This window comes from Haliaeetus albicilla, chromosome 16 (assembly GCF_947461875.1).
Source record: "Haliaeetus albicilla chromosome 16, bHalAlb1.1, whole genome shotgun sequence".
Classification (NCBI taxonomy): domain Eukaryota; kingdom Metazoa; phylum Chordata; class Aves; order Accipitriformes; family Accipitridae; genus Haliaeetus; species Haliaeetus albicilla.
The window spans coordinates 5,624,375-5,649,048 of record NC_091498.1 but is presented as its reverse complement, the minus strand read 5'-3'; the positions used below and the strand labels follow the sequence as shown (position 1 = coordinate 5,649,048).

At 41.1% G+C, this 24,674-nt stretch overlaps 1 protein-coding gene across 4 annotated transcripts in view; it reads left to right on the top strand.

Moving 5' to 3' along the window:
- Positions 1–24,674, top strand: part of LOC104325631 (lethal(3)malignant brain tumor-like protein 3) — a 52,838-nt gene that overhangs the window by 9,656 nt on the left and 18,508 nt on the right. For 2 of the 4 annotated variants that reach the window (XM_069803356.1, XM_069803353.1), the window contains exons 2-12: positions 9,360–9,462; positions 10,019–10,190; positions 11,635–11,692; positions 12,749–12,837; positions 14,105–14,209; positions 14,860–14,995; positions 15,501–15,592; positions 16,574–16,725; positions 18,342–18,418; positions 19,872–19,957; positions 23,756–23,866. In XM_069803356.1, coding sequence (XP_069659457.1) covers positions 9,407–9,462; positions 10,019–10,190; positions 11,635–11,692; positions 12,749–12,837; positions 14,105–14,209; positions 14,860–14,995; positions 15,501–15,592; positions 16,574–16,725; positions 18,342–18,418; positions 19,872–19,957; positions 23,756–23,866 — 1,134 coding nt within the window. In that variant the 5' untranslated portion in view covers positions 9,360–9,406. Of the gene's footprint in view, positions 1–1,147; positions 1,306–5,410; positions 5,565–9,359; positions 9,463–10,018; positions 10,191–11,634; positions 11,693–12,748; positions 12,838–14,104; positions 14,210–14,859; positions 14,996–15,500; positions 15,593–16,573; positions 16,726–18,341; positions 18,419–19,871; positions 19,958–23,755; positions 23,867–24,674 lie in introns of those variants that run through there. The other 2 variants (XM_069803357.1, XM_069803355.1) reach the window with 2 other exon arrangements.

Below are 24,674 nucleotides of genomic sequence, written 5' to 3'. Positions count from 1 at the left end.
GTCTAGCATGTAGAAGGCTTCTGATCAAGAGCGGAATTCACCTGCCCTAATTTAAGCACTCAGCGGTTAAAACCCTGCCCTGGCCATGTGTCTTAAGGCACTTTCCAGTGCTAAAGGAGAGAAACAATCTGCCAAAGGCAGATCAAGCACATGGTCCTTGGATGATGCCTGCTCTTACTCTGTTAACTCTCAGTTAAGAGCTCAGAGTGACCTTGTTGAACTCCGGCGTTCAAATGTCAGAGCAAAGACCCCCACCATGGGCAGTTTTGACCCATTCCCACAGGAATGCAGTTAGACCTGTCAGCTGGCCTGTGCTTTTTCAAACTTAACATCAGTGGTTTTTCTCACACTGGAAAAATTAGTAGAGCTGACCGTTCCAAGGAAGGTTGTGAATCTTTTTTTCTTTTTTTTTTTTAAAGCAAGCAGTTATAGGTTGAAAATATTCAGGTTATGTTTAAAGGACAGGAACGTGCAGTTAATTTATGGTCAGTGTTTGGTTAATGTCTACCGCAAAAATAGTTGAGTAATTGGATATGGGGAGCCCATACAGCAGTATGGCTTTTAGTCAAGTCTTCTAATGGAGCCCATTAGTTTATTTTCTGGGACGTGAAAGCAATACATGGAGCTTAAGCGTTTTAAGAGCTTTATAGCATTTCTGGCGTAGAGCCTTGGCATTATAGCAGTATAGAGGGACCTGGCAACAGCCGTTAGGTGCTGCTGTTCCCCCCAAAGCTGTACAAACTTGTCACTTGTCTATAGTATATGAGTTTGTGCATGCACCTGTGTATTCATGTTTCTGTAATTTTAAATCCTGCTACTCCTAATATCCAGACCAAAGCTTTTACTGAATCCAGAGTCCCCAGGATCTTGCCAGTGAACTGTAATTGGCAAAAACGTCATACAAATTAAGTAACTGTTAAAACTTACTGGTTTATCTTTTTGTCCTCAAACTGCACATATGCTTAATGCTCTTAACTTTCTATTCATATTTACTTAAGTGTCATGGGCAAAATGCGAGTTTGACATTTCTTCCCATCTTTTGAAAGTAGTATTGCTCTGAAAACCCTTGGTGAAATGTAAGCAACGGGCCTGTTTATTCTGTGCCTCTTTTTTTGTTTTGTTTTGTTTTGTTTTCACACCCTAGTTTTCTTTCTTAAAATTAAATAAAGAGCCCAAAGGCTAAGCAGAAAGATGGAACAGAATGTCTCGGAGAGAACCATCAGCATCCCGACAGCAGACTACGATACATTGAATGCCTTAGACTGGAAAGACGGCATTGGTACCTTGCCTGGTAGCAACATACAAGTAAGAAACCAAGGAACACAATACATGAGTGGCCACCATGCCTTTGGCAGCACAGAACATTTGCAATATATTCTGTAGTTTGCAAATAAAAATTGTGCAGAGAAAACACTTTTAAACAACTGGGTTGGCATTACCAAGGAAGTGGTGAAATTTTAGTAACGTTTCTGAAAGCCTGGTGATACTCCCTCTCCCCTTCTAATTTCTTGCTCAATTGATTTCTAAAGGCAGGAAGTATTTTAAGTAATTGTTTTCTGCTAATAGGAGTTATGGGCCTGATCTTCCTAATTCTCAGTAATGTCCATACAACATACTCAGGCAAGAAATCCCATTAATTTCAGCCCAGCATGGGAAAGACGTTTTCTCTGAAAGACAAATTTTCTCAACTTGTGGGGTTGAGTCTTTAGGTTCTTTTCACATCAGTGATTGTTTTTTGTAGCTTTTGACAGCTGTCTGTATCTTATGTACTCATGATAGTGACAAATACAGCTCTTGAGTAAATCAGAACCAAGATCTGATGGTCACAAACATGGTGTTCTATGTTAGAGGAGGGAGTCTGTTGAGTTTCCCAGATTACCTTCAACTGTTACTTCAGTTTGATTGCACTTCTGATGTCTGAAAATGAATACATAAAATTGCCCTCAAGGCTGCAAGTTCTGAATCTCGGGGGGGAGGGGGGGGGAGATCAATTCCAAGTGAAATAAATTGGAGCTGAAGGGACTTGAGAGCTCTGAAAAATCAGATTGTTGGTATCACATCAGGCATTCAGAATCAGGACCTCCACCTTCTGGAAGTGTTGACAGTCTTCCCCTTCCTCCCCTCCTCCTCCTCCTCCATTTGTGCAGAAAAGTCTTCTACATGGGCTGTCAGACCTCGCTTTGGCTATGAGGAAAATGCTTCTGCCAGCAGATGTCAAGAGAACGTGGATGAACTTGCATGCTTGGAGTATTTTGAGATCGGTAGTTTACACTCCCATAAAACTGACATGGAATTGGGTCTTCTCACTTTCTAGGAGGTCCTTTGGATGATTATTTTGCAGTGGCCCAACTTTTGCCCTGTATTTAATCAAAGTCATTATACTTCTGCTTCTTAAAAGAACTTAACAGTGTATTGCCACAGGTTTTCTCTTAAACAGCAGTAATGTTCCTTTGCAGAAACAGCTTCACTTTTATTGATTCCTCATAATAGTAGAGAATCAACAAAGCACCACATTATTTATTAGACTGAAAGACACCAAATAATATTGTATTGTTTTATATTAGATGGACAAGTATAAGAGCACCAAGTACCACAGTTAGTGAGTCTGCTAGAAATGTTTAGCTGGAATATGATAACTAGCTGCACAGGAAGCCACTTCGGTCATAAGATGCCAAACACTTCCCCCCACCCCCGCCCCCACCCTGCCCTGCAGAAATGCCAAACGCTTACTTTTTTTGCTTTTGCTGTTTAATCCTTTTTTCCCTTCTCTTCCTGCTATATTCCAGTTCTTGCATGCACAATGAAATATATTTTTCCTTAATTCTCTTCAAAAAATTCTCAGGAAGGACAGATTGTTTCTGGAGGGTTTGTGTGGATTTCATATTAGCAAACATGCTATATTGAACTCCTTTGTGTAAAGGAAGATGCAGTTCTGATAGTAACACAGTTATGCATTTTCAGAACTTAGGAATGAGGGATATTGCCTTGAGTCTCTGGATGAAACTAGCGGTTGCCTCCATGGATCAGCCAGTCCTCAGCATCAGATCAGAGACTGTTAATAAAGATGCTTGTTGTTTTTGTAATGCAAACATGTTTTCTTGGGGCTGGGCTTCACCAGTTCATGTGGCTGCAGGTACGCCATGAAATTATTAAAGGAGGAAATAACAGCCTGCTGTCTTTACTGGTTTGAGCTGAATCAGAACTGTTAATTTGTATGCAGGAGTGTCACTACCCCAGAGACTAATCTGCTAATAAAAAATGACATTGGCACCCTTCCCCACCTCCAGCTGCGAGCTCTGCTTCGTGCTCGCTCTGCTGCTTAATGGCACGTAGAACTCTGGAGATGCTCCTTCCACTGACCTTCTGCTCATGATGCTGAGCTGTCCATTATCAGCCATAGCAAGGAACCCCTGGGATCTGCACTGTTGTGCTGCTGCTCTTCTGGCATTTGAGGAAAGTGATAGGTTTCTTCTCTAAACTGGATGTTCTCCTGCAGGAAACTTAGTCCACTTAGGATTATCATTTCTTTGAAATGAATTGTTTCTCTTGGTGCTGAAATAAAAATGATGCTCTGTCTCTTCAGGGCTGGAGAGGAAGAAGCGAGCTTTTTAGAAGCAAGTCCAGCATCTCTGAAGCTTTAAGAAATACAGGCTTCGGATAAAAAAGAGGGAAGAGGGGGAAGAACGTTTGGAATAAGGCTTTGATAGGCTGCTGGAGGCAGGATCCTGAGCCCAGGAAGCATGCAGGAGTAGAGGAAGAATGGTGCTTCTCAATGCAGTGAGGAGCCCTGCTTCAGAGGTGAAGCAAATGCTTTTAAACTGGGTTTAGCGAAGAGCGGATGGCTGAGAAAAGATCTCAAACTAATAAAGTGCTGTGAATAAAAGCTTTGGAGCAGAGGTTGCAAATGCAACCCACCTTTGACTTGTATCTTTCATTCTGGAGCTCAGTAGCTCCATATTGCAGACAGTAAAGAAGATCAAGGAGTGAGTAATCTAGAGCTATTTGCTCATCAGAAAGGTGATCTGTAAAAATTTTTTTTTTTTTTTTTTTTTTTTTAATGCTTGGTTGCCTTTGCAGATTGGGACTAGTAAAAGATACACATTGAATTGACACTACTTGGCACACTTTAATAATTTTATCTGGAGCATTGAAGTGTTTCTTCATAGCCTAAGAAATTTTTTAAGCTTAAAGGATGAGAGTCTCTGAAGTCTGCCACATATCATTCCTTTTTCCATAGCTACCCCATGGTGTAAGCACTTTGCTCTGTGTCTAGAGAGGTTTTCTTGTTCTGCATCTGAATTTACTCTTGGCCTGTAGTAGGACAGGCGTTGTGTGTGCAGGATTGGTAGGTAGGTGCTGTGTTGGGAGCAAAGGATGGGTGTGCTAGCAGAACCTCCGTGGGAGGGTCACCTACCCCAGCAGCTGATGGAGGGTTTCTTAAGGGTCAAAACGTGGGGGAGCCAGGACTGGAGTTCAGATACTGTGACTCCTGGCTGTACTGGTACATGTCACCTACCCACCTGCGCTGCCTGTGGCTTCTGTTGGGTGTATGTCTAGGTTGTTTGGAAACAGTTGGTTTGGACTTGAGATCCTCCCCTCTGCCTTTGGGTCAGGGCCCCACTGTGGCTTTCACTAATAAGCCTGTGCAAGGAGGAGCTTATCAACTGAAGAAAGGCTGGTTATTCCTCTGTGTCTGCTGTTCTTCAACAGTATTGCCTCTGCCTATCCCCACATTCCTCTGCTCCTCTAGGAAGTTCATTTCCCACCAGACTGTCAAGTGTCATTGAAGAAGGTTTGAGAACTGCTTGGCCTCTTGCAGCTCCAGATGCTTGCTGCGTTTGTGCAGTCCCAGCTGTCGCTGTGCTCTGAGGTGTTTAAAGCCCAGCCAGCACCAGCTGGGGGATGTGTTGGACAAGTTCTCCACTGGAATGTGACCTTTCTGTCAACAGCTGGGTGATTCCTGCTTGCACTGAGATTTTAGGGAAGTTGCTGTAATACATGTAATTGTGCTTTGTTGGATGAATTTGAACTGTCAGAGCAGAGTTTTGGGCCTGCAGATTTCCGGGTTAAACTGCTTTTCTGGCGGTATTTATTCTGATGTGTTCACCAGAAGTCCAGGTTTTATAAGGGGAGCACATCCAAAGCAGGTGGAATTAACATTGCTTTCCTTTGTTGACAACAAAATGCATCGTTGGGGTTTTTTGGGGGCCTGTTGGTGGCATTTTGAGGAGGAGTTGTGTTGCGTGTTTCTCGCTTTTATTGTTACTTATTTTTAATGCTTTTTAATGTACATTCAGCCATTTCGTTTTGTCCCTTACCTAGTTGCTCCTCAGGGAATCCTATTCCTTCTGTCCCCCATCCTAGCCCTTTTACTACTGCTTATTTGCTTGCTTTCTTCTCTTACCTGCAGTTCCGTTTAAATGAGTTTGGATTGCTAGAAATCATTACTGAAGTAGAAGCAGAAGCCATAAAAACTCTTTCAGCCTCAGCAGTAAATGCCAGCCCAACCAGCTTTGCTCCTGCTGCTATCAACGCTTCCACTGCCTCTAGCACTGGTTTGGAAGGTGAGCTTTTTGCTGTGGAAGAGAATATACAGTTTCTGAAAAAGCTTCTAGAAACAGGTCTAACTGAAATGTGTGTTTTAGTAGAGTGGTGCTCCCTGGCGCAGCGTGTGGAGTGAGTCACTGTCTTATTTCGAATATTTTAGGAGTATTTAGAGTGAATGTAATTACTGCATAGTCATAACAGTACCTGGCACACGCATTGTGCTTGCCTTTGTGGAAGGTAAGTGTGGTTATATAAATGTTCTGGGCTAGATTTGTCGATGTAGTCAAACATCCCTCTCACGCTGAGTTTTAACTTACATCCTGGGATCTCTTTAAGTGGTGATTCTGGGAAGTTGGACCCCCTTCTTTCCAGGGTAGTGGATCATCAGTGACATCAGCGTTTCTCCATAACACCAGTGATTTACTTGTCATGACAGCAATTAAGTCTGCATCCACATTAAACTAAACTGCCTGTTTGGGGGCTTTGATACTGGAATGGTCTGGTCATATATACCTTATTAAATACTCTCAGCCTCCAGAACAGAGTGGCTGCACCCACTGGGCAGCATCTCAGCTCCATGCTAACTCCTGAATCATGCTTGGGAATTGCTTGAGATGGTGCTAGGTGCCCTGGGCTAAAGATGCATGTGGCTGAGTTGCAGGACCTGGCACTGTTTGATTTACTCATATAGCTGTGCCTTAGCTGACTGCTCTCGGGAGTGATGGGAGTTTCCAGCGTTTTTCCTTTCTCTGGTTGCATGCATTACACAGCGTGGAGCATGAATGGATGACACAGAGTTGTGCTAAACTGGGATTCCTGGCTCAGGATGAATTCCCAGTAGTGTTAGTTATCTTTGCAAGAACATCCTGGAGAATCTCCTCTAACCTGGCTCATGCCAAGAGTTACACTATTAGCCATAAGAGTTTTGAGGTTTCCAAGGCTACTGTAATTGAAATTAGGGGAAAACTGAGTTTTAACAGGATAATACAAGCATATTACTGGACATGTGTTAAAGAATTTTCAGTCATGGGTTTCTCTAGGTTTGCTTTATGAACAACTCAGAGTTGGGCCACCACTGCAGTGAATGGCAACCTTCCAAAAATTTCTCAGTCTTATATACCCTTTTACTACCCATTATCCCAGTCCAAAGTCTTTGTAATTTTCCAGTTGATCTCGCTTCCCATGTTGTTATCATTCATCATCATCTTATCCATTCTTCTTTTGTTCCGTCTGGTCATCATCGTGTGGGTTTTGAAGTCCGTCTTGGGTCAGTCATCTTCTCATCCCCTTTACTTTGAAGTCTCATACCTACACAATTCTGAAAACTCTCTGGTTGTTCCATTAACTATTCCACATTTATCTTTGTAAGTTCTACATATTTTATTCACTCCCCAGCTACGCACCTGTATCTTGCTGATTTTTCATCTTTTGTTTCATCTGTCTCTACTGATTAGTTTGACTGGGTTTTAATCCGGTCCTGGATTGGGGCTATACAAGGCGGGCAGGCTGAGAACACTGTTCATGGCCTGTTGAGCAGCTCTGTTGCCATTAATAACCTTAACCCATTCTATATTAATTTCTAACAATCTTATAGTCCTAAATTTTCTAAAATCTTCTACAACATGCGCATCAATGTAATGGACAAGAAATATCTCAGTTCTTTGCAGACCTGTTCTTACTCTGTTTATCCAGAAATGAGTAGCTCAAAACAGAATATTTATATAACCTCTGAGCTCTTCATTCCAGACCACTCAGTTCAGCTGGCGAGCCTCACTTACGTTGGTAAATCACTAGTTTCCTCTGATTAAATTACTCACTGTTTCAGTAGAGCTCCCTCACAGATGTGCCTGAGTGTCTTCTGGAGGGTACTAATGGAGACCAGTGCTAGGGAGTGAGTAACGATTAAGTGCTCTCATCCCAAGAGTACCATTAGCCATCCAGCATAAGGTCATATTTTAAAAGATGCTCTTGGTTAAACGTGACAGCATGTGGTTGTGGCATAGGGAGCCTTTGATAGGTTTGCCTGATGCCTTGTACTGAAACATCTTCTTCTAAGGTGGTGGCAGGAGACTTGAGAATTAGCTTGGGACACACAGGCATCACAGGACAGCAGCTGGAGCTTATTCAGTGTCTCAATGTCTTCGACGTCACCAGTGCATCCTGGTGCAGTAATTTAAAGGACATTAACTCTTTGTATAAGGTCTGTGTTAGCGATGCTGGATCCCTAGTCAAGGCAGAGCTACATCATGGAAGTCATACATCCCTATGGAGGGAATTTCTTCTTTGAGGAGAGAACGATCTCTCATCTTGTTGCCTGCCTGGACAAGCGTCTGCCAGTTGGTTTTCCCCAGGATTTTGATGGAACTATTTCTGGGTTTTGGTAGGAAGGCTTTGTACCTGTCTTCCCTGCTGGCTTTTCTCATCTCAAATTTCATTGTAAGCTCTGCAGGTTCACTTACACTTACAGGCATTCACTTACACTCCTGCTGATTGTGGGTCATTCTCCTCATCTGCACAAGCTGAGGAGATGTCAATCTATGAGGTGAAGAACTGGCTTTTACATGGACACCTCAGCATTAAGAATTTTTCACACCCTTTTTGTCCAAGTGTATTCCATAGATCAGTGTGACTTCTAATTGAGCAGAGCTCTTCAAGCACTCTTGGTTCTTGCAAGTTTTCCCTGTTTTGTCTTTTCCCTGCCTGGAATCATTGGTCCCCAATGGCACAGCGAGAGGCTTTAAGTTGTGATACAAGCAGGCATGCGTGCACTCTCTGCGTAGGCAGTCTGTCTGCCCAATTCCAGCCAGAACCATCTGACATCCATATTGGGCTATAGGGAGCAATCAAATATAAATGAAAAATGTCAGTCGTCTTAGCAGAATGAGTACAAGTACTGGTAAGGAGACTATGAAAATGGCTTTAAACAAAAAGCAAAGTGACTCATATCTCAGCGTTCTGGATTGTGTGGTTTGTTGTGTTTTTTCTCTTTTTCTTTTAAAGCATTTAATGGTGCATTCAAAAATGGGTTATCAAACCAGTGCACACAAACGGTGCCACTAAATGCAGAATAGGAACGATGTATACGTAGGAGTACAATTTGCACGTCAGATTACTTGAGCAAAGTATGCATTGGGATAGTGCAGGTGCCTGGTAATGGGTATCACTGTAATTGTGTTTTGTTAAAATATTAAACATAAACTAATTTGCATTAGGAAGAACTCAAATCATAGGAGAAAGTAAAAATAAATGATATATTGGAGTTATTCCTTACATTTTCATGCTTTCATTCAGATGAAAAATTGATATAGATCCCTTGCTAGATACAGAAATAATTGTTTCTAATCTCCCATCAATAATGTGCTGGTTTTAGAGGCTGCCTGTGAAGGATTTTCATATGTACAAAGTACATAAAGGTGAAAATTTTTAAAGTTAACCAGTTGTATTAAAATTATCCAAACACGATGGACTTGTTTGACATTTGTCTTTCAAGTTAGAGGGTTACTAGGAATAAAGAAGTATAAAAAGATTTGTAACTGTGTCCTGGTTATAGCCTTGAGTTTATATCCTCCTTTATCACTTTTATGGGGGCAGGGTTTCTCCAGAATTAAAATATTACTGATAAAAGGGTTTTTTTCTTTAATGAGGTGGTACACTCTTTCTATGTGCCAGCACACAGATAATAATTACTTCCTTCACCATGGGATACTGAGGGTCACTTAATGAAAGTTTGTAAAGGACTTTGACAGAACTAGTTGCATGAAAGGTGTTTTAACATTTTAATTTAATAGTTTCCTTTTTCTTTGCTTCCGCAGTGCCCAGAGAACACGTGCCCTGCTCTGATTTCCAAACCTGTGAGCAAATGGATTGCTTTGAGAATGGAAAGTTTTGTACTCAAATGGGCTCCCAGCAGCACAGGTAAAGAAACCCCAGCTTCTTCCTGTTCTGTGTTTAAAAACGTTTAAAGAGAACACTGTGTTAGAGAAGTGTTGCTGTGAGTAGAGTGAAATCCTCAGAGCAAGTGTTACCATGGCATGGCTGAGGCAGTGCCACCTGTACAACTCTGCTGATGACCTTTCTGTTACCCTTGAGCTTCCCATGCCCGAGAGAGGAAAGATCCTCTCTAGAGCTCTGTCCTCATTTCTCTTCCCAGCCTGAGGAAACACTGGTTGTGTGCTTGATGCCTCAGTTCCCCGTCCTACTACAAATAAGGATGATACCTTAACTTTCTGTAGAGTTGTAAAAAGGCAAAATTAAAAACCTTCTCAAGCTGCTCTGGTGGTGAGAGCTGTGCTGGTACTTTGGGGTGCTTTTAAAAGATACATATCTGGCAAATCCTGCAGACACGATTCACTTATTTAGGTTCTCAGCCCAGGCGTCCTCGTTCTTCTGAAGAGGTACAGAGACACTGGGAATACTTCAGGAGTATTGTTGCACATTTAATTTGATTTTGTTTTCAATTTTGGATGTTTAGTGATACCAGAGACATTGCAGATGATTACAGAAACAGGGGAAATAGTAGAAATCTTAATACCAGCAGTGGCTGTCAGGTGAATGAGGCTGACAGACCTGTCAAACGTCTCAGAAGGAAGAGAAGACTGCTTCTGGAGTCTGAGGATGACGAGGAAAATGCAGATGAGGATGAGGTAAATGAGGCTGCATGTATTTTCTTTAAAGAGAACTGTGAAAAGCAGGGAGAATTCTGTGTCTCAGATTTCACTGTGTGATGCAAACTGTGCTGAGGGAGGTTGTTCTGTACCCATGAGAATGGTCTGGGTCTGGTCCTCGTTTACATCAGTAATGAGAATATCTGTTCTGAAGTCTGATTAGTCATAAGGGTGAATAGCTCATGTGAAGTCAAGGTCAAGATTTCAGACTGTAACTTTATAGGTGTAGTTATAGCCCTGTGCACCAAGTGTATTTCACAGTAATAAAACCACATGCCCCCCAAAATACTTTCTCTAACTACAGTCAAGTACTGTTACGTGATATTGAAGATTAGTGTCAAACTGCAGAGTTTGATTGCTTTTTATTAGGTGCTTGCATGCACACTCACTACACTACTAGAAACCTGTATTAATGGCGGATGAATAGAAGTACCTCAGTCCTGACCTGATCTTTTCCTAACTTTTGTTAAGCATCTCACGCCCTTTAGGGGCCCTTCTTTGTGCAAGCCTGCACACTGCTACTGTGTGCATAGTGTCTTAGGCCTGAACCATTTTATTTATATTCACATATTGCACATGCTTTTGTAATGCAGAGATGCTGGGGTAGGTGTTCGTTGGAAATGCAAGCTGAAACTTCTGATGTCATGAACAGTTTAACTCATCTTGTTGCTCAGCTTTTCTGTGATGTGTGTAAGATGTTTTAAAGTACGTCTGTTTTCAGAAGAACTTGCATTCTGTCTCTTCCCCCTTATCCTACTTGTTTGAAACTGCCCCCCTGTCTCTTCTGGGGCATGTTTGGCAGGCAGCTTTGCATTTCAGATTTTGCCCTTTTTGGTTTGTTTTGAGAAATGACAACCCTGGGTGAATTACATGAATTTGAAAACCACATAGAAGAAATGTGAATGGCAATCTGGCTCGGAGTGTGACACAGGGAGACCACATTTTCTGGGGTGCTCATCTATGACAGTAGTTACTTGAACCTTCCTTCAGGGCTTCATAAATGATTTTTTTTCTGTATCCGTTCCCTGGCATAGATGGACATAAGAACCTCTGAAAGGAAAACGAAAATGGAGCATTACAGTAAGGTTGCTTACATGAGCAGTAAATCCTGCATTGCAGAAAGCAAATCCTGTGTATTGTAATGGAGATTTTGGGCCCGTGCTGCTCTTCAGTAGCCATATTTAAATGAACTTTAATAGCATATATTAAATAATTTGTAAAGGACTTTGGGATACTGCAGGATCAAGTTATATATGTAACATACCCTACTAATGTTCTTGCAGGGTTATTCAAAAGAAAATAATGCTAGCTAATAGTCCTGTTAGTTACATGTTACATCCTTATTGTACCTGCATTGTGAGATGATCAAAGAGGGAGGAAAAAACAATATTGCTAAACTTTTTTTTAACATATCTGTGTCTAGGAGAAGAATAAATCAAATAATATGAAAAGCCGCAGAAACACTAAACCAATAAAACAAGGTGAGCTAAGCTCATAGTCTCTTTTCTTTAATGTTTATAGATTTTTTTACTAGCTATTATAAAATGAATAATAGTAAACAGGAGAGGAAAGGACAGTAGAGCTCATTTCACATTCAGAATAGCTTATTAGGTACATAACCCTCTTACCACAGCCAGTCTTCTGAAATGTATTAGCAAGAATGGACTAGATTTGCCTGCACGATAGGCACAGTATAGAGGATCTGGAAGGAGACAGCCTGATCCAAAGCTCACTGAAGACAATAAGAATCTTTTTTCCATTGACTTTGGAGAGCTTCATAACCACAGACTACACATGCTAAATAGAAAATAAGTTGGAAACAACCTGTGATTGATTATAGAATATGGGTTAAATTTATTATATACCTTAAAGGAGTTAGCATATGTAAACTGGGGGGAGATTTTTCATATGCATTTAAAATGTAATTTTCTGTGTGTATGACCGTGGTCCTACTAGAATGAATCCAAGCACCTACCCAAGTTGTTGTTTTCATCATCTGTGTACTGGTAGCTGCCTCTCTAGTAGCGGCATTGTGGTATTAGCAGGTTATAAATATATGTGTATATATATAAAAAAATCTTGTGAACCGAAAAAAAATTCACTTGGTTTTTCATCTGCTTTGTTTTAGGTTTATTTCAGCTGCAATTATATGCCTCTCTGTGCTGTCTTTTAGTTTGTATCTAACCCCTTATTCCTCTGTGAAATATAAGGAGAAGGAATTATTTTCCACAATTTTAAGTTATTATATCTTGTCCAAACTTTACGGTGGCAACTTTCCATGGGCAGCATGCCAGCAATCCGGGTGCCACAATTCATTTGACCTGTGATATAATAATTTTTTTCTTAATGAGAAATGAGCACGGTTTTCCTACTGCTGGAATTCATGCCTTTCCTCAAAAGTTGGGTAACACTGCCTCCTTTGAGGTACAACAGCAAAACAGTGTTGGTGTGTACAAGGGAGGAGAAAGAGAAGAGAGGGCAGAGTGGGAGGTGTCTGAGAGAAACATTCATTTTTCTCTTTGTTTTTGATTGCTTAGTTGTTCCTGGAAAGAAGAAGGTATGGAACTGGGTTTCCTACTTAGAAGAGGAACGGATGCCAGCTGCTCCCCTAAAACTGTTCAGAGAGGTTGGCAGCTTTTTCAACTCTCTTGCTATGTTTTTCTCAGGCAACAGAACAGTATTACTAACTCAGTGGAGGTAGGATTGGAGACTACCCTCAAGCCAGCAGTTACATTTATGAGTTGTTTTGGTGTGAGCAGGCAGTAAAACCCCCACATGTTTGTTTCCAGCCCTGAAGCACTGTGGAAACAAGCATCTGCCCTGTGAGTCTCATCCCAAACCAGGGTGTAAAAAATGCTGGTTGAATCTCACTCACAAATAAACAATGACTGTTTCGATCTGCTTTGGGTAGCTCTGGATAAATGGGCTGTTAGGCAATCTCCAAGTAGAATTGGAGAGGGACAGCTTAATGTCTTTCATATGTCCTCTGCTTCATCTGTGGTTGTACAACACCCCTTTCAGCCTTCCTCTGTAGAAAACTGCAAGTCAGTTAGGTCTGTGAATGTTGTAGATTGTCTCAGTGAGAAGCGACTGTTACGAGGGAAGGTGGAAGTTGTGTTCATTCATAGTCTGATGCATTGAAGGTGGGAGAGGGTGAGTTTAGCCTTGGTGAAGCTGCTTCTGCATTCCAGTGTTACCAGCCCACATTAAAAGTTCAGCTCCCAGTGAGCTCTTCAAAGCCAAGGGCTGTTGGCACCTTACAGAGTGAGATGAGAAGTAAAGTCAAGCAACTGCAATGGATGCAATAAGCCATTTGCAATTCCAATTCGGATTTCTTTTAAGCCTTTACTGTACTTCACATGTTTAATTTGGATTAAGACTGCAAATGAAAAACACAAAAGTTTTTTGGAATGACTGTGTAAATTGGCTCCAGATCAACCATGCATTGTCCCTTTTACCATTTGAAGATGAGAAGTTACCTTTTGGGAAAGTCTGGACTACTGACCTCATGCTGACACAGGCAAAATGATTTTAGCTTTCCTGGCTCTTTGTTTCTGCCAGCCCTCCTACATTGGGCTGTGAAGGGGATTCTTTTGTGTTTGAATAGAGCTCATTTCTGCATCTGCTGAAAGATTTGTTCATCGCTAATTGCAGCAGGCTTGTGGTTTAGTGTTTTTGAGAGATTAATTAGAATAACAAGTAAATCTGAAATATGATGATCATGCCATTATTGATCTCTGTACCTGCATCTGTCTGTTAAAGCAGCAATCATTTAGTGATAGAATTTTCTTCTCTGAGTTGAAAATTTGAAGCCTTAAGTATATCTGATGACTGCTCTGCAATAGATTTTGTCTTTAGGAATTAAAAACAAATGTTTCCTTCTTCCCCCTCAGTATCAGTCATTCCCACAAGGCCGAAATGGATTTAAAGTTGGAATGAAATTGGAAGGGCTGGATCCTGAACACCCCTCTCGATTTTGTGTTCTCACAGTGGCTGAGGTAGTTGCTCTTCCTATCTTTGATTCTAAAAGTCCCATGTACATTTACGATTTTTTTCAATAAAAAGTATAAACATAGTAATAGTACTTTAATTAATTAATGGTTACGAGGAGTTCAAGGTGACACTAAAAGAATAGTGTTATGTGGTTAAGGAGCTATGCCTGAAATCCTACTGTCAGATTTTTGCGATTGTAACTCACAATAGGAAACCTATTAATTGCATGCAATGGATAAATATTAAAAAGAACAGTGCAATTAGGTCTTAAGTCTTGCATATATAAGCAATTTGAAATGCACTTATGCCTCCAATTTTGTGAAATCTCTGTTGATCTGATATAGACATAAATGTTCTCAGGCTGCATTTGTACTCCAGTTATTGCTGCACAGGAATGTGTGCATGAGTATGGAATAGGAGGCCAGTGAAGTTACACCAACCCATGTTATTTTCAACTGTTGGAAGTGAGGAAAGAGGAGCATGGAAACTGGGAAACATAAATGATGAGAAATAAAACTAGACTTTTGAGAAATAAATGAGAACTTATATTTACTTTTATCCATACATCCAAATACAGAAAGAGTGCTTGATTAGTGTTTTTCTTTAACTCCTTTATGACCCTTTATGATAATCAGAGCTCCCCTGCTTATTATAGGTACAAGGATACAGAATGCGATTACACTTTGATGGTTATCCAGAGTGTTACGACTTCTGGGTTAATGTTGATTCCTCAGACATCCATCCCGTTGGCTGGTGTGAAAAAACAAGTCATAAGTTGCTCCCTCCTAAAGGTATGAAAAAAAAAAAATAGAATGGTGTACAAGAAACCATAAATTCTACTAAGAACTAGTTGTCCTGGCTCTGCATGTTTCATTTTTAGTGTGATTTCATTGTGGAACTCAATCTGAGTGGCTTAAAGGGAAGAGGTGTAACTAAAATAGTGAATCATAAAAGAACAAAACAGCTTCCTTTTGATATTCCCAAAGATTGACATTGTTAGTCAAATTAGAAACTCTTTATTGGATGAGCATATAAAGCAAGGAGTCTCTTTGGGGTTCAGAACTTGCTTCTTTCCTGCATTCAATTTCCTAGAAACATGTGAAGGTTGAGATTAATGATTGGACATTATACTGAAAAAGAGAGAGATGTTTTAGCTGAAATGGATAATCCCTGAAGATTGTAGAAGGGCAGTTATCATGCAAAGTTCATATTCTTCCCAGGTAATTTCCATTTCTGAAAAACCAATCTGAATGTAACGGGGCTGTGTAAAACAAATCTTTTTATCTCTCTTTCTAGGTTTCAAGGAGGGAGAATTTAATTGGACTTCCTATTTGAAGAATTGCAAAGCTCAAGCAGCTCCAAAAAACCTTTTTAAGACCCTCAGCACTGTAAGTGGTGATATTGAATACAAGATGTTTCAAATAGGTCTGATGCTAAGTGAGTTTTGACCAGAATATTTACGTGTTTTTAATATGTTCATGTAAGAGGTACAACCATGGTACAATCAGATGCAAGCTATTTCCTGCTGTGATTTATTTTTAAGATGGGAAACTAGTACAATTTTTCTTCCTTTCCCCAGTCACTGGCTTTCCAGAGAGAGAATTTGTATTTCCCTTTCTCCTTAATACTGAGGGAAAAGATTTACTCTACCATTTATTAAATATATTACAACAGTCTGTTTTGCTGTGTCCCTACAGTCAAGATATTTGTGTCACTTTCCTCTAATTTAATCATTTCCAAAATAATTTCTGGTTTCCAGCAGCATACTCATGTGCGCCATGGGATTCATTATGAGGCTATGGATCTTGAGCATTTTTCATCCTTCACCCACTGTTGCTTTCTTTTTGGTTGTTAGCCTCAGTTCCTGTATAACACACACTCCCATTTTACGTCAGTCAGATGACACAAAGTCCACGGTGCGGCAGATTTGATGCTGCAGATGGACAGGGCACTGACTTCAGTATGATCAGGGCCCAACTGTGCAGCTCTGCTCTGCTTCCGACCAAGTCACCTATTTTCCTTGAAGACTCTCTAACTTTTCCACTAAGACGACAGTACCTGCAATGCTCACGCTTATCCTCAGCCAATACTCATCACTGCAAGGCATGTGCATCTTAGCCTTTGCGTCTGTATTGCTGTGTACCTGGAGATTTTGGTATTCAAGCTACATCAGCTCTTTTTTAGAAATAGTAACAATCATTGCCAGAACACATGGAAATCTTGTCTGTAGACCTCTTGCTAGTAACTATAGTGTGTTTTGGTCTGTGGGTTTCAGGGTTACAACCTGGAACAAAAGCGTTTATAAGGGTAATTTGAATGGCCTGACCTAGAAGTGGCTGATTTCCTTTTCCTGATGTCCTCTTCTTCAGCCTGTCACACCCTCTGGCTTTCGTCTGGGAATGAAACTAGAGGCAGTGGACAAGAAGAATCCGTCACTGATGTGTGTCGCAACCATCACGGACATGGTGGATAACCGCCTGCTCATTCATTTTGATAACTGGGATGAGAGTTATGACTACTGGTAAAGAGATTCTATTTCTAATATATATATGCAAGTAGATGGTGGTTTATTTCACTCTTCCAGTAAGGGTAATATCTAATATTTTAAACGTAGTCACTGGAGTTGGGATCTTAAATGAGTTTTCAAGCATCTGAATAATTAATTTGGGTTTTTACAAAGAGCCAGTTGCCCAGTAGCTTCCTCTGCTGTCTGAGTGCTCATCAGTTGGCTCAGTGCAAAACCAGTAGGGTTGGCTTGAACTACTTGTGAAGCATTCTAGGTAAAAAGCGTTTGAGGTAATGAAACTGGCTGACTTGGGTCAGATCAGGGAATGTTCATGTTATCCGTTCCTCTGGCAGAGCTGAAGGAAGAGTAAGCTCCACTAGTGACACCACCTGGAATTAGTAACATCCTCTCCTCCAGGACTAGTAGTGGGTGTTGGCATGTCTCTCTGCAGACTTACATTTGGAAGCAGGCAGTACCTAAGTCAGTAAAAATCTTTTACATTTGCTTCTGTGGAGTTTGGCTAATGCCCTTTGAAAATAAAAATTATGTCCAACATTTAGGCTTTTAAGTCCTGACCTGCACTACAGTTGTTCTGCATCTGAGAATCTTGATCCCCTGCCGTCATGTTGGGGCCAGGTGGAATATTAGTCAAGGAAACATTTTACCTTTTTGGTCTGTGTTTTCCAACCTACATGAACAGCCTAACTTTATCTATGAAAGCAACACAGGACACATGCTTATCAAAATAGCACTGGTTCGATCAGTATTCTGTGTTCTCTCCCCCATCTCCTTTTGTTTGTTTTTCTCAGAATAGGCACCTGTTTGGTGGCAAGTGGGTCTTTTCTTTCTTTGCTGTAAATACGTCACACAGAGCTTTGTAACGCCAGTGTTTCCATTTGCAGGACTTGAGATCTTGTTCCTTTACCATTTTAGCCTGTGAAGCTTTATTTCCACACTGTGTTTTGTCTGGAATTTGAAAATTTTAATGGGAAACACAAGCAAACAAAGCTTTAAAGTACAGGTTGGCTGAAAACACACAGTTTTTTTCCCTCGATCTGAAAGACTGCTTTGGTCCCTTCCTCGGAGCAGATGTGACAAAAGGGGCTGTCTCAAATTGGCCTGTCGTCTCCTTCAGGGACTCAGAAGATCTAAACATCCAATAAAATTGGGAACCAGGCAGACTACCACTAGGTTTCAGCTAGAATGAATGGATAATGTGCAGTTCTTGGCAAAGACCTTAAAAGTAATTTCCCCTTCTTCTACAGTAATGGTATTTCAGTTAGGGATGAAGGTTTGTTTTTTGTTTCTTTGCTTCCTTTGCATTTTAGCTTGGATGATCTATGTCCAGGCTGAACTGTGGTTGGTATGGTCCATGGGGGGAAGCTTGTTGTTGTTGTTTTTTTTAAAGCACCGGACATTCTTCTTTGTATTTCCCTGTATTTTGAGGCAGCTTGAACGCCTTGAAAACTTGATGTTATAAATTCTAACGAGGTAATGCTTGTCTTTTACACCATGATCACACCCACTGACAGCATCTGCTAACCCAGCAAAGGCATATCAGACAGCATTTGAAATTCTGCTTTTCTTTTTGCTTTAAAATTGACTGGTGCCAACTTTCCCTCTTTATTCAGGTGTGAAGCTAGCAGCCCATATATTCGTCCTGTTGGCTACTGCCAAGAAACTGGAACCCCACTGACAACACCACCTGGTATGTAGAAAGTGAGACTTTATTTCCTGCCTCAGTCAAAAAAACTACAAGTTTTATCTTCCACATAATTATGTATTTGCAAGTTACAGGTTCCATTGAGTACTCTCTTCTCTACTGACTGAACAACATTATTGTTCATACTTCTTGCCACTGCATTTTATTTTACTTCATAGCTCTTTCAAAAAATGGAACAGGGTTTGGTAATTTGTAATTGAATTTGATTTCAGAAGGGAAAGAACTTTGAAGTATTTGCAGCATTTCCTTTAAGGTGAGCTGGAGGAAAGAGGAATCAGTATCATGATTTCGTAGATGATAAGGTGGAATTTCTGGAAATGAAGGAGTAACTGAAGCCACATCTCTTTCTGCTGCATTGGAATTCAGTAAATGAAGAGAATGTTGGCAAATGAAAAAGGACAGAACGTACAGGAAAATCAGTGTTGTTTTCAGGCCTTGGAAGTGCTCATTCACCTTAAAAATAACAAATATAAGAAAATTATGTCTGCTGTTGGCTAGACTGACAGCCCTGGAACAAGAATTTCTGTAATTACTGTGTATCAAGTTTAGCAGAGTGGATGGCACTACAAGATCCCTCTGCATTGGAGGAATTAGCCTCTGTGCCTTTGCTGCAGATGCAAAAGAGGTTGTAAATGCTTACTCTTCAGCAACACCACATCTGTTCCTGCTCCTGGAACGTGCAACAAGGCCATGGCATGCAGTTCCTCTACTCATAACATGATTGCTTGTGGCCCCAGCAGAATCTGCAGTCAATTCTCATTTCTCTGCTGAGAGATTTACATGCAGCAATTTGCAGACTGTCCTGTGTGTTTAGTCATTGCACCCTCCTGCCAAAAGGAGACAATACTGAGGCTAAAAAATGCTGAAATGAGATGGGAAAAAAGTAGAACAGTTTCTTAAATGTAGTTGCCAGGGAGAAACATCCCATTGTTGTTAGAGTAGCACACCCATGTAGATGTTTTGAGATTATGGTAATGGCAATGGAGCTTTTTATCTCCAGACTGCTAGTTTTACTCAGCTATGGGTGAGTAGGTAGCAGGAGATGAGAAGTTTCTACAATCTTGCAGGCACTCACACATAGAATAGTTAATAAAATAGGAAATTAATTTAGTGATGCCATTGCACATCACTGAATCCTCTGACTAGCTCTTAATTGGCAGCTTTCTCTAGAGAATAAGCATTGATTAAGCTGTACAGAAATGAATTCTTCAGGTTTTTCTGGTCAGGCTTAAAGCCCTATGTAGAAGCTGGGGAAACTTGCAGTGCTGCTCTGTGTGCTGTAAGTGGTGTGTATGAATAAACAGACCACTTTCCAGCGCCATCCATTGTAAGTGCTAAATTAACATAATAACTATGTGTTACATCGCTGCTTTTCTGTTGTTTGTAACAATAAATGTGGGGTTTTTTTACTTAAATGTTAATTTTCTGGTTTTTTCAGGATACAAGGATTCCAAAGCCTTCTCATGGGAGAAGTACTTGGAAGAAACTAATTCTCAGGCAGCCCCAGCAAGAGCATTCAAACTGGTTGGTGAATCTCTCTGATTGTCCTAGTTCAGGAGGGTAGGGGAAACTGCTGTTACCTACCGTTTCTTGCTAGATGCTTTATTTGATGGTGGTTCACCATGTCTGTGCCAAGAGGGTGGAACTGGGTTTTTTTACTTTAAGATCATCTCTCACTGCTGCTAAAACAAAACACACAGCAGACTACAAGATTATTTTTTTTTAAAAATGCCATGAAAAGCTGTCTTGGAAAGGATTTTTGACTAAACATCTTCACTTGCGCCATTAGTAGATTTAAGGGAAGAGCCTTCAGTCCACACAGATAATTGTAGCTTTCAGAGGAATGTGTGAAGGGCAGTACCTTGCCTCAGAGAGGGCATGGAGAAGAGAAGGAGCTGGTCTTCTGCTTGAGGTCTGACTGGGTGGGCAAAGGGGATCTCCCAGTTCACATCTGAGCAGGACTGATGCTGGTCTAACAGACTTTCCAAACTTCCTTCATGGGGGTCAGAAGTGGATATCACTGGCCTGCAACTGGCAACATTTGGTGGAGAAGGGAGGAGGGGGTGGAGTGTGTCTGTATGTGTTTGAGGGTGAGTGAGAAGTGTGCACTACCTCCATCAGGTTTCCCCACCACACAGAGTTTTAAAAACTTCTCTAAAATATTTTCACCTTGCAGTTGTGCAAATCCTTCTTCCCCTGGTTGGTGAGACTCAAATTAAGGCAGAGCGAGAAGTTCCTATCAAGGGCTTATATGTTCTAATATAGATCTTAGTTCTTCTAGGGAGGAGCCAGCTGTACCCTCCACAGAAATAAGTGTACTAACAGATGATAGAGCGTCTCTGCCAAACTCCTAGATGGAGTAAGATCATCCTGCAGACTAAATCTGAAGATGGTTCTCTCAACCTTGGGAGCATGAGCTTTTGTTTCTTACATTAGAGTTCAGTGCATTTATCTGGAAGCTCACTGTGAGCAGAGACAAAGTAAAAGCTTTAAAATTATTAAAAAGCTCCCCATTCTTTAAAGTTTTGTTGTTTTTTTTCTTAGCAGCTTCTTCTGCACTGCTGGCTCACCTTGCTAAACTTTGCAATATGTTTGAAAACTTTTCTGTGCCATCGTGACACTTGTCTTGATTCCTTTTGATGAAGTTAGCGTTGCAGGTTAATACCTGCTGCCCTCCTGTATATTTTGTTGTTAAGCTTTTTGGGACTGAGGCGGAAAAGCAATCAGGGAGGCCTCAGATAAGGGAGGTAAAAATCCAGCCAGACAAGTTTGATAATTGCTAGATTTCAGCAGGTGTCTATTTGAAGTTGTAGTAGGTTGCAAGGTGGGTGTTAGGGAATAGGAAGAGGCTGGGTTTGCCACTTTAGAGAACTGTAAGGCCACAGCTGGAGTTATCTGCAGCACAGTTGAACTCCAAAACATCCCTTGGATTAAGGTTTTCCAGAGTTGGGCAGACAGGATCTTCGATCATGCAGCACAGCATGTGAAGCACTTTAGAGCCAGTGTGCAGGATAGTGAGTGAAGCTTGTCAGTAGGACACATTTGTTGCCCCCAGTGCAGGCTCAGCCTTTTTCTGAGCCATGCTTATAAAATCCCAGCAGTGCTAGAAAACAGGTGCCCTCAGAATACAAGAGTGAAAGTATGCAGCAATTGGTCTTCTACACAATAGAGAAACAATAGTAGTAGTTTTCTAGGGACAAATATTTTGGAAGGATAATAAAACTCTTCATGATACAAAAAGAAACAGTGAAGTACGACCTACTTAAAACTCCCAGTCTGAAGTCCTCAGTAATCTGTTATTACAGCATTCTTTCCTCAGATTTTCGGAATACAAAATATGTTGAGAACTGTCACCCAAAGATAACAGGGCTTTGCTCAGGACAGGGAGCCTTTTCAGTACTGAGTGCTCTTTTTTTTGGATTTTTACAAAGTGAAGTGTTTTTCCAAGGGGGAATGCAACTGCCTTGTCTGCCTCTTTTCCTGTTTTACCTACATCTCTGCAGCCATGTTTTTTGCTCCTTCAGGTGTCTGGCTTTGAGAGAATAGCAGAAGGGCCAATTCTGGCTCTCATGAAACTCCAGAATATAAATTAGCATCTGAGACTGTGTTTCGAAAATGAGACAGAAAAAAAAAAATGGCATTTGATATATCAACAGTTAATAGAGCTCTTTCAAGATCAAACCTTGTTATTTTTCTGGCTTGGTTGGTCTGAAGTGCAAATACATGGCACAGTTATTGATTTTTTTTTTTTTTTTATTATTATTATTCCAGCTAGCAATTACAGGAAATCAGTACATAAAAATATGGGTTGAGAGCCAGAACAGGCATTTCTCACTGAATTAGTTTTTAACAGTTTTCAAGAGCTATCTTGCGTAGTCTGAAGACACGGATCATCAGCACAAATAGCAGATCTTGTGTCTGGATTTCTGCCTTCTCCACCCGAAAATGCAGGAGGAGACAGCTTTATCATAAGCATCGCTGTTTCAGCCCATTGTCTTGGACTGTCAATTCAAAAACATTCAGATGCCATTGCCAAAAAGGCAGCAACCCTTCAGCAAGACTTAAACAAATAGCCTGGCTCATCTGGGCAGGATTTTGTTCTCTAGCACTCAGGCTCCTTCCTCAAGGAAGTCGGACAAGGTTTGCTGGTTCAATACGGCACTCTTAAAACTAAAAGCAGTTTAGATTGTCTGGCTTCCGGTGTGTCCTGTGGCTGAAAGCCTGTTGATAAATGTCTGCGTCCAGGTGAAAAGACCAAAGAGAAACTTGAGGTTTGGAGCTTGTAATCCACTTAGTTGAGAAGTGGACCTCCTTCCCTGCCCCCAGCTACCAACAGTAAAAAGGGTAAGGAAGATTGTGAGGGAAGAGTGATTATAATCATCTTTTCATTAACCTGATCTTGTTCAAAGACATGACTTATCATCTCTTGCTAAAATCCTGACCTTTGTGTGCAGAAGTGAAGAAGGACATGTTTTGAATGAGTATCCAGTGTTCCATAACCCCCAGCTGAGGAGGTCAGAGGAGGAATTTGCAGTCAATCATTTAAAGATAAATGGAAAAATTGGTAAAGGCTGTCTGTTACTTAGAGGTTTACATCTGTGGGTGCTGCAGAGGGCACGCATGAGGTCAAAGGACATTCTGGAGTTTTTACAAAGTAGTTTTGACTGCTGGGGCCTGAGAGAAAGGGTAAGCGGGCAACTGCAGATGGGAGACTCCGGCAGCTGGAGCTGCTTTTGAGTCCCAGCACTGCAGTTCTCAGCAGTTGTTGTTAACAAGCAGATGCAGTTGTCGTTGTAAGAAGTAGGTGGTAACCTGCTTAATGAAGGTAACTCTGTAATATCCAGATGCCAAAAAGGATGTCGTGTATAGTGTAGTGAAGAGAGACATCACGTGGTGGTGTGGTTCAGGTGTAAGACAGTGGTGAACTGGCCACTGTCCTTGTCAGATATGAGATCATGTCTCTGCTGTGTTTGGGAGTTTCGCCGTCAGACTGCAGAGTCTGTATGCCAGTGGAGCTTGTAGTAGTATCTGGGTTTTTTTCTGTTAGGGAAGGCCTCTTGCCCTGGCTGTGAAATGCTCCTCTGCACTGAGAAAGCTCAGACTTCCTCTTGAGTAGTTTTGGGCTGCTGACAAACAGACAGCTTAATCCTCTAGGAAGCTCTGATTTTAACCTCTGAAGCAGTCTGCCGTGTGAGATCAGGGGCCAAAGCTGCAAAGGCATTTGAATGGAAGATGAAAACTTCAGCGCATTTTATTCAGAGCCGGTGACTAGCTCTGAACGCCCAGACTTTTTAGCATTCTGCTTATAATCCTCTCTTACAGCGTCCTGCTCACGGATTCCAAGTTAATATGAAGTTAGAGGCTGTGGACAGAAGAAATCCCATCTTGATAAGAGTGGCGACAATAGTTGACAAAGACGACCATCGCATTAAGGTATGACCTTGCTTCAAAGTGCAGAGCCCTTGTGCTGAGGAATATGGTGATTGGCAGTGCAGAAGAAATATCCAGTTGGTATGAGGAGCAGCAAACACCTTGCAGATGATCTAGCCTACAGGCCTGCCCAGCTGGAAATTATTTCTGTTGTTTTGTCCCATTGAAATTTGATGGAATTGCCTGGTATTGTTAGTTACTGTTTTAATGTAACTATTTTGAAATAACATTTGACAGCATGATTTTCCATCTCTTATCTGCTTCTGTGTGATCTGTGTGAGTGAAGGCAGCATTAATGTTCTACTGGTGGGAAGCTATCTGAAAATTTTTTTTTTCCTAGCATACTTAAAAGAAAACCCAAAGTAAGTTAAAACCTGGCACATGTGGGAAGCGGCTTCATTCTCCAGTATGAATTTGTTACATAAATGGATTTTAACTAATTCTTTTCACATAAATATATTGCCAGAAAAATCTGTTGTGCTTTGGCTTCTGAGAAATTAACTATGAGCCAGCTAAAGTGGAGGCTGCACTAATGGAGATTCCTCGGCCACAGGTCTGCTTCCTAAATGATGATTATGTGGGCAGGAGTGGAGTTCGCTCCCCATTAGCCATTTGATTCTCAGCCTCATCGCTGTGATTGCAAGCGAAAGTCAAGTTTTGCCAATATATGGTAGCATGATACTCAGTACATACATTTGTTTGAAACTTTGCTGCATAGACAACCCAGTAGCCTATAAACTGCAGTGATCCTTAGTCTCTGTTAACCTGACCCGGATCTGAGCTATTCTTAGTCTCTTCATCCAGCAGAAAA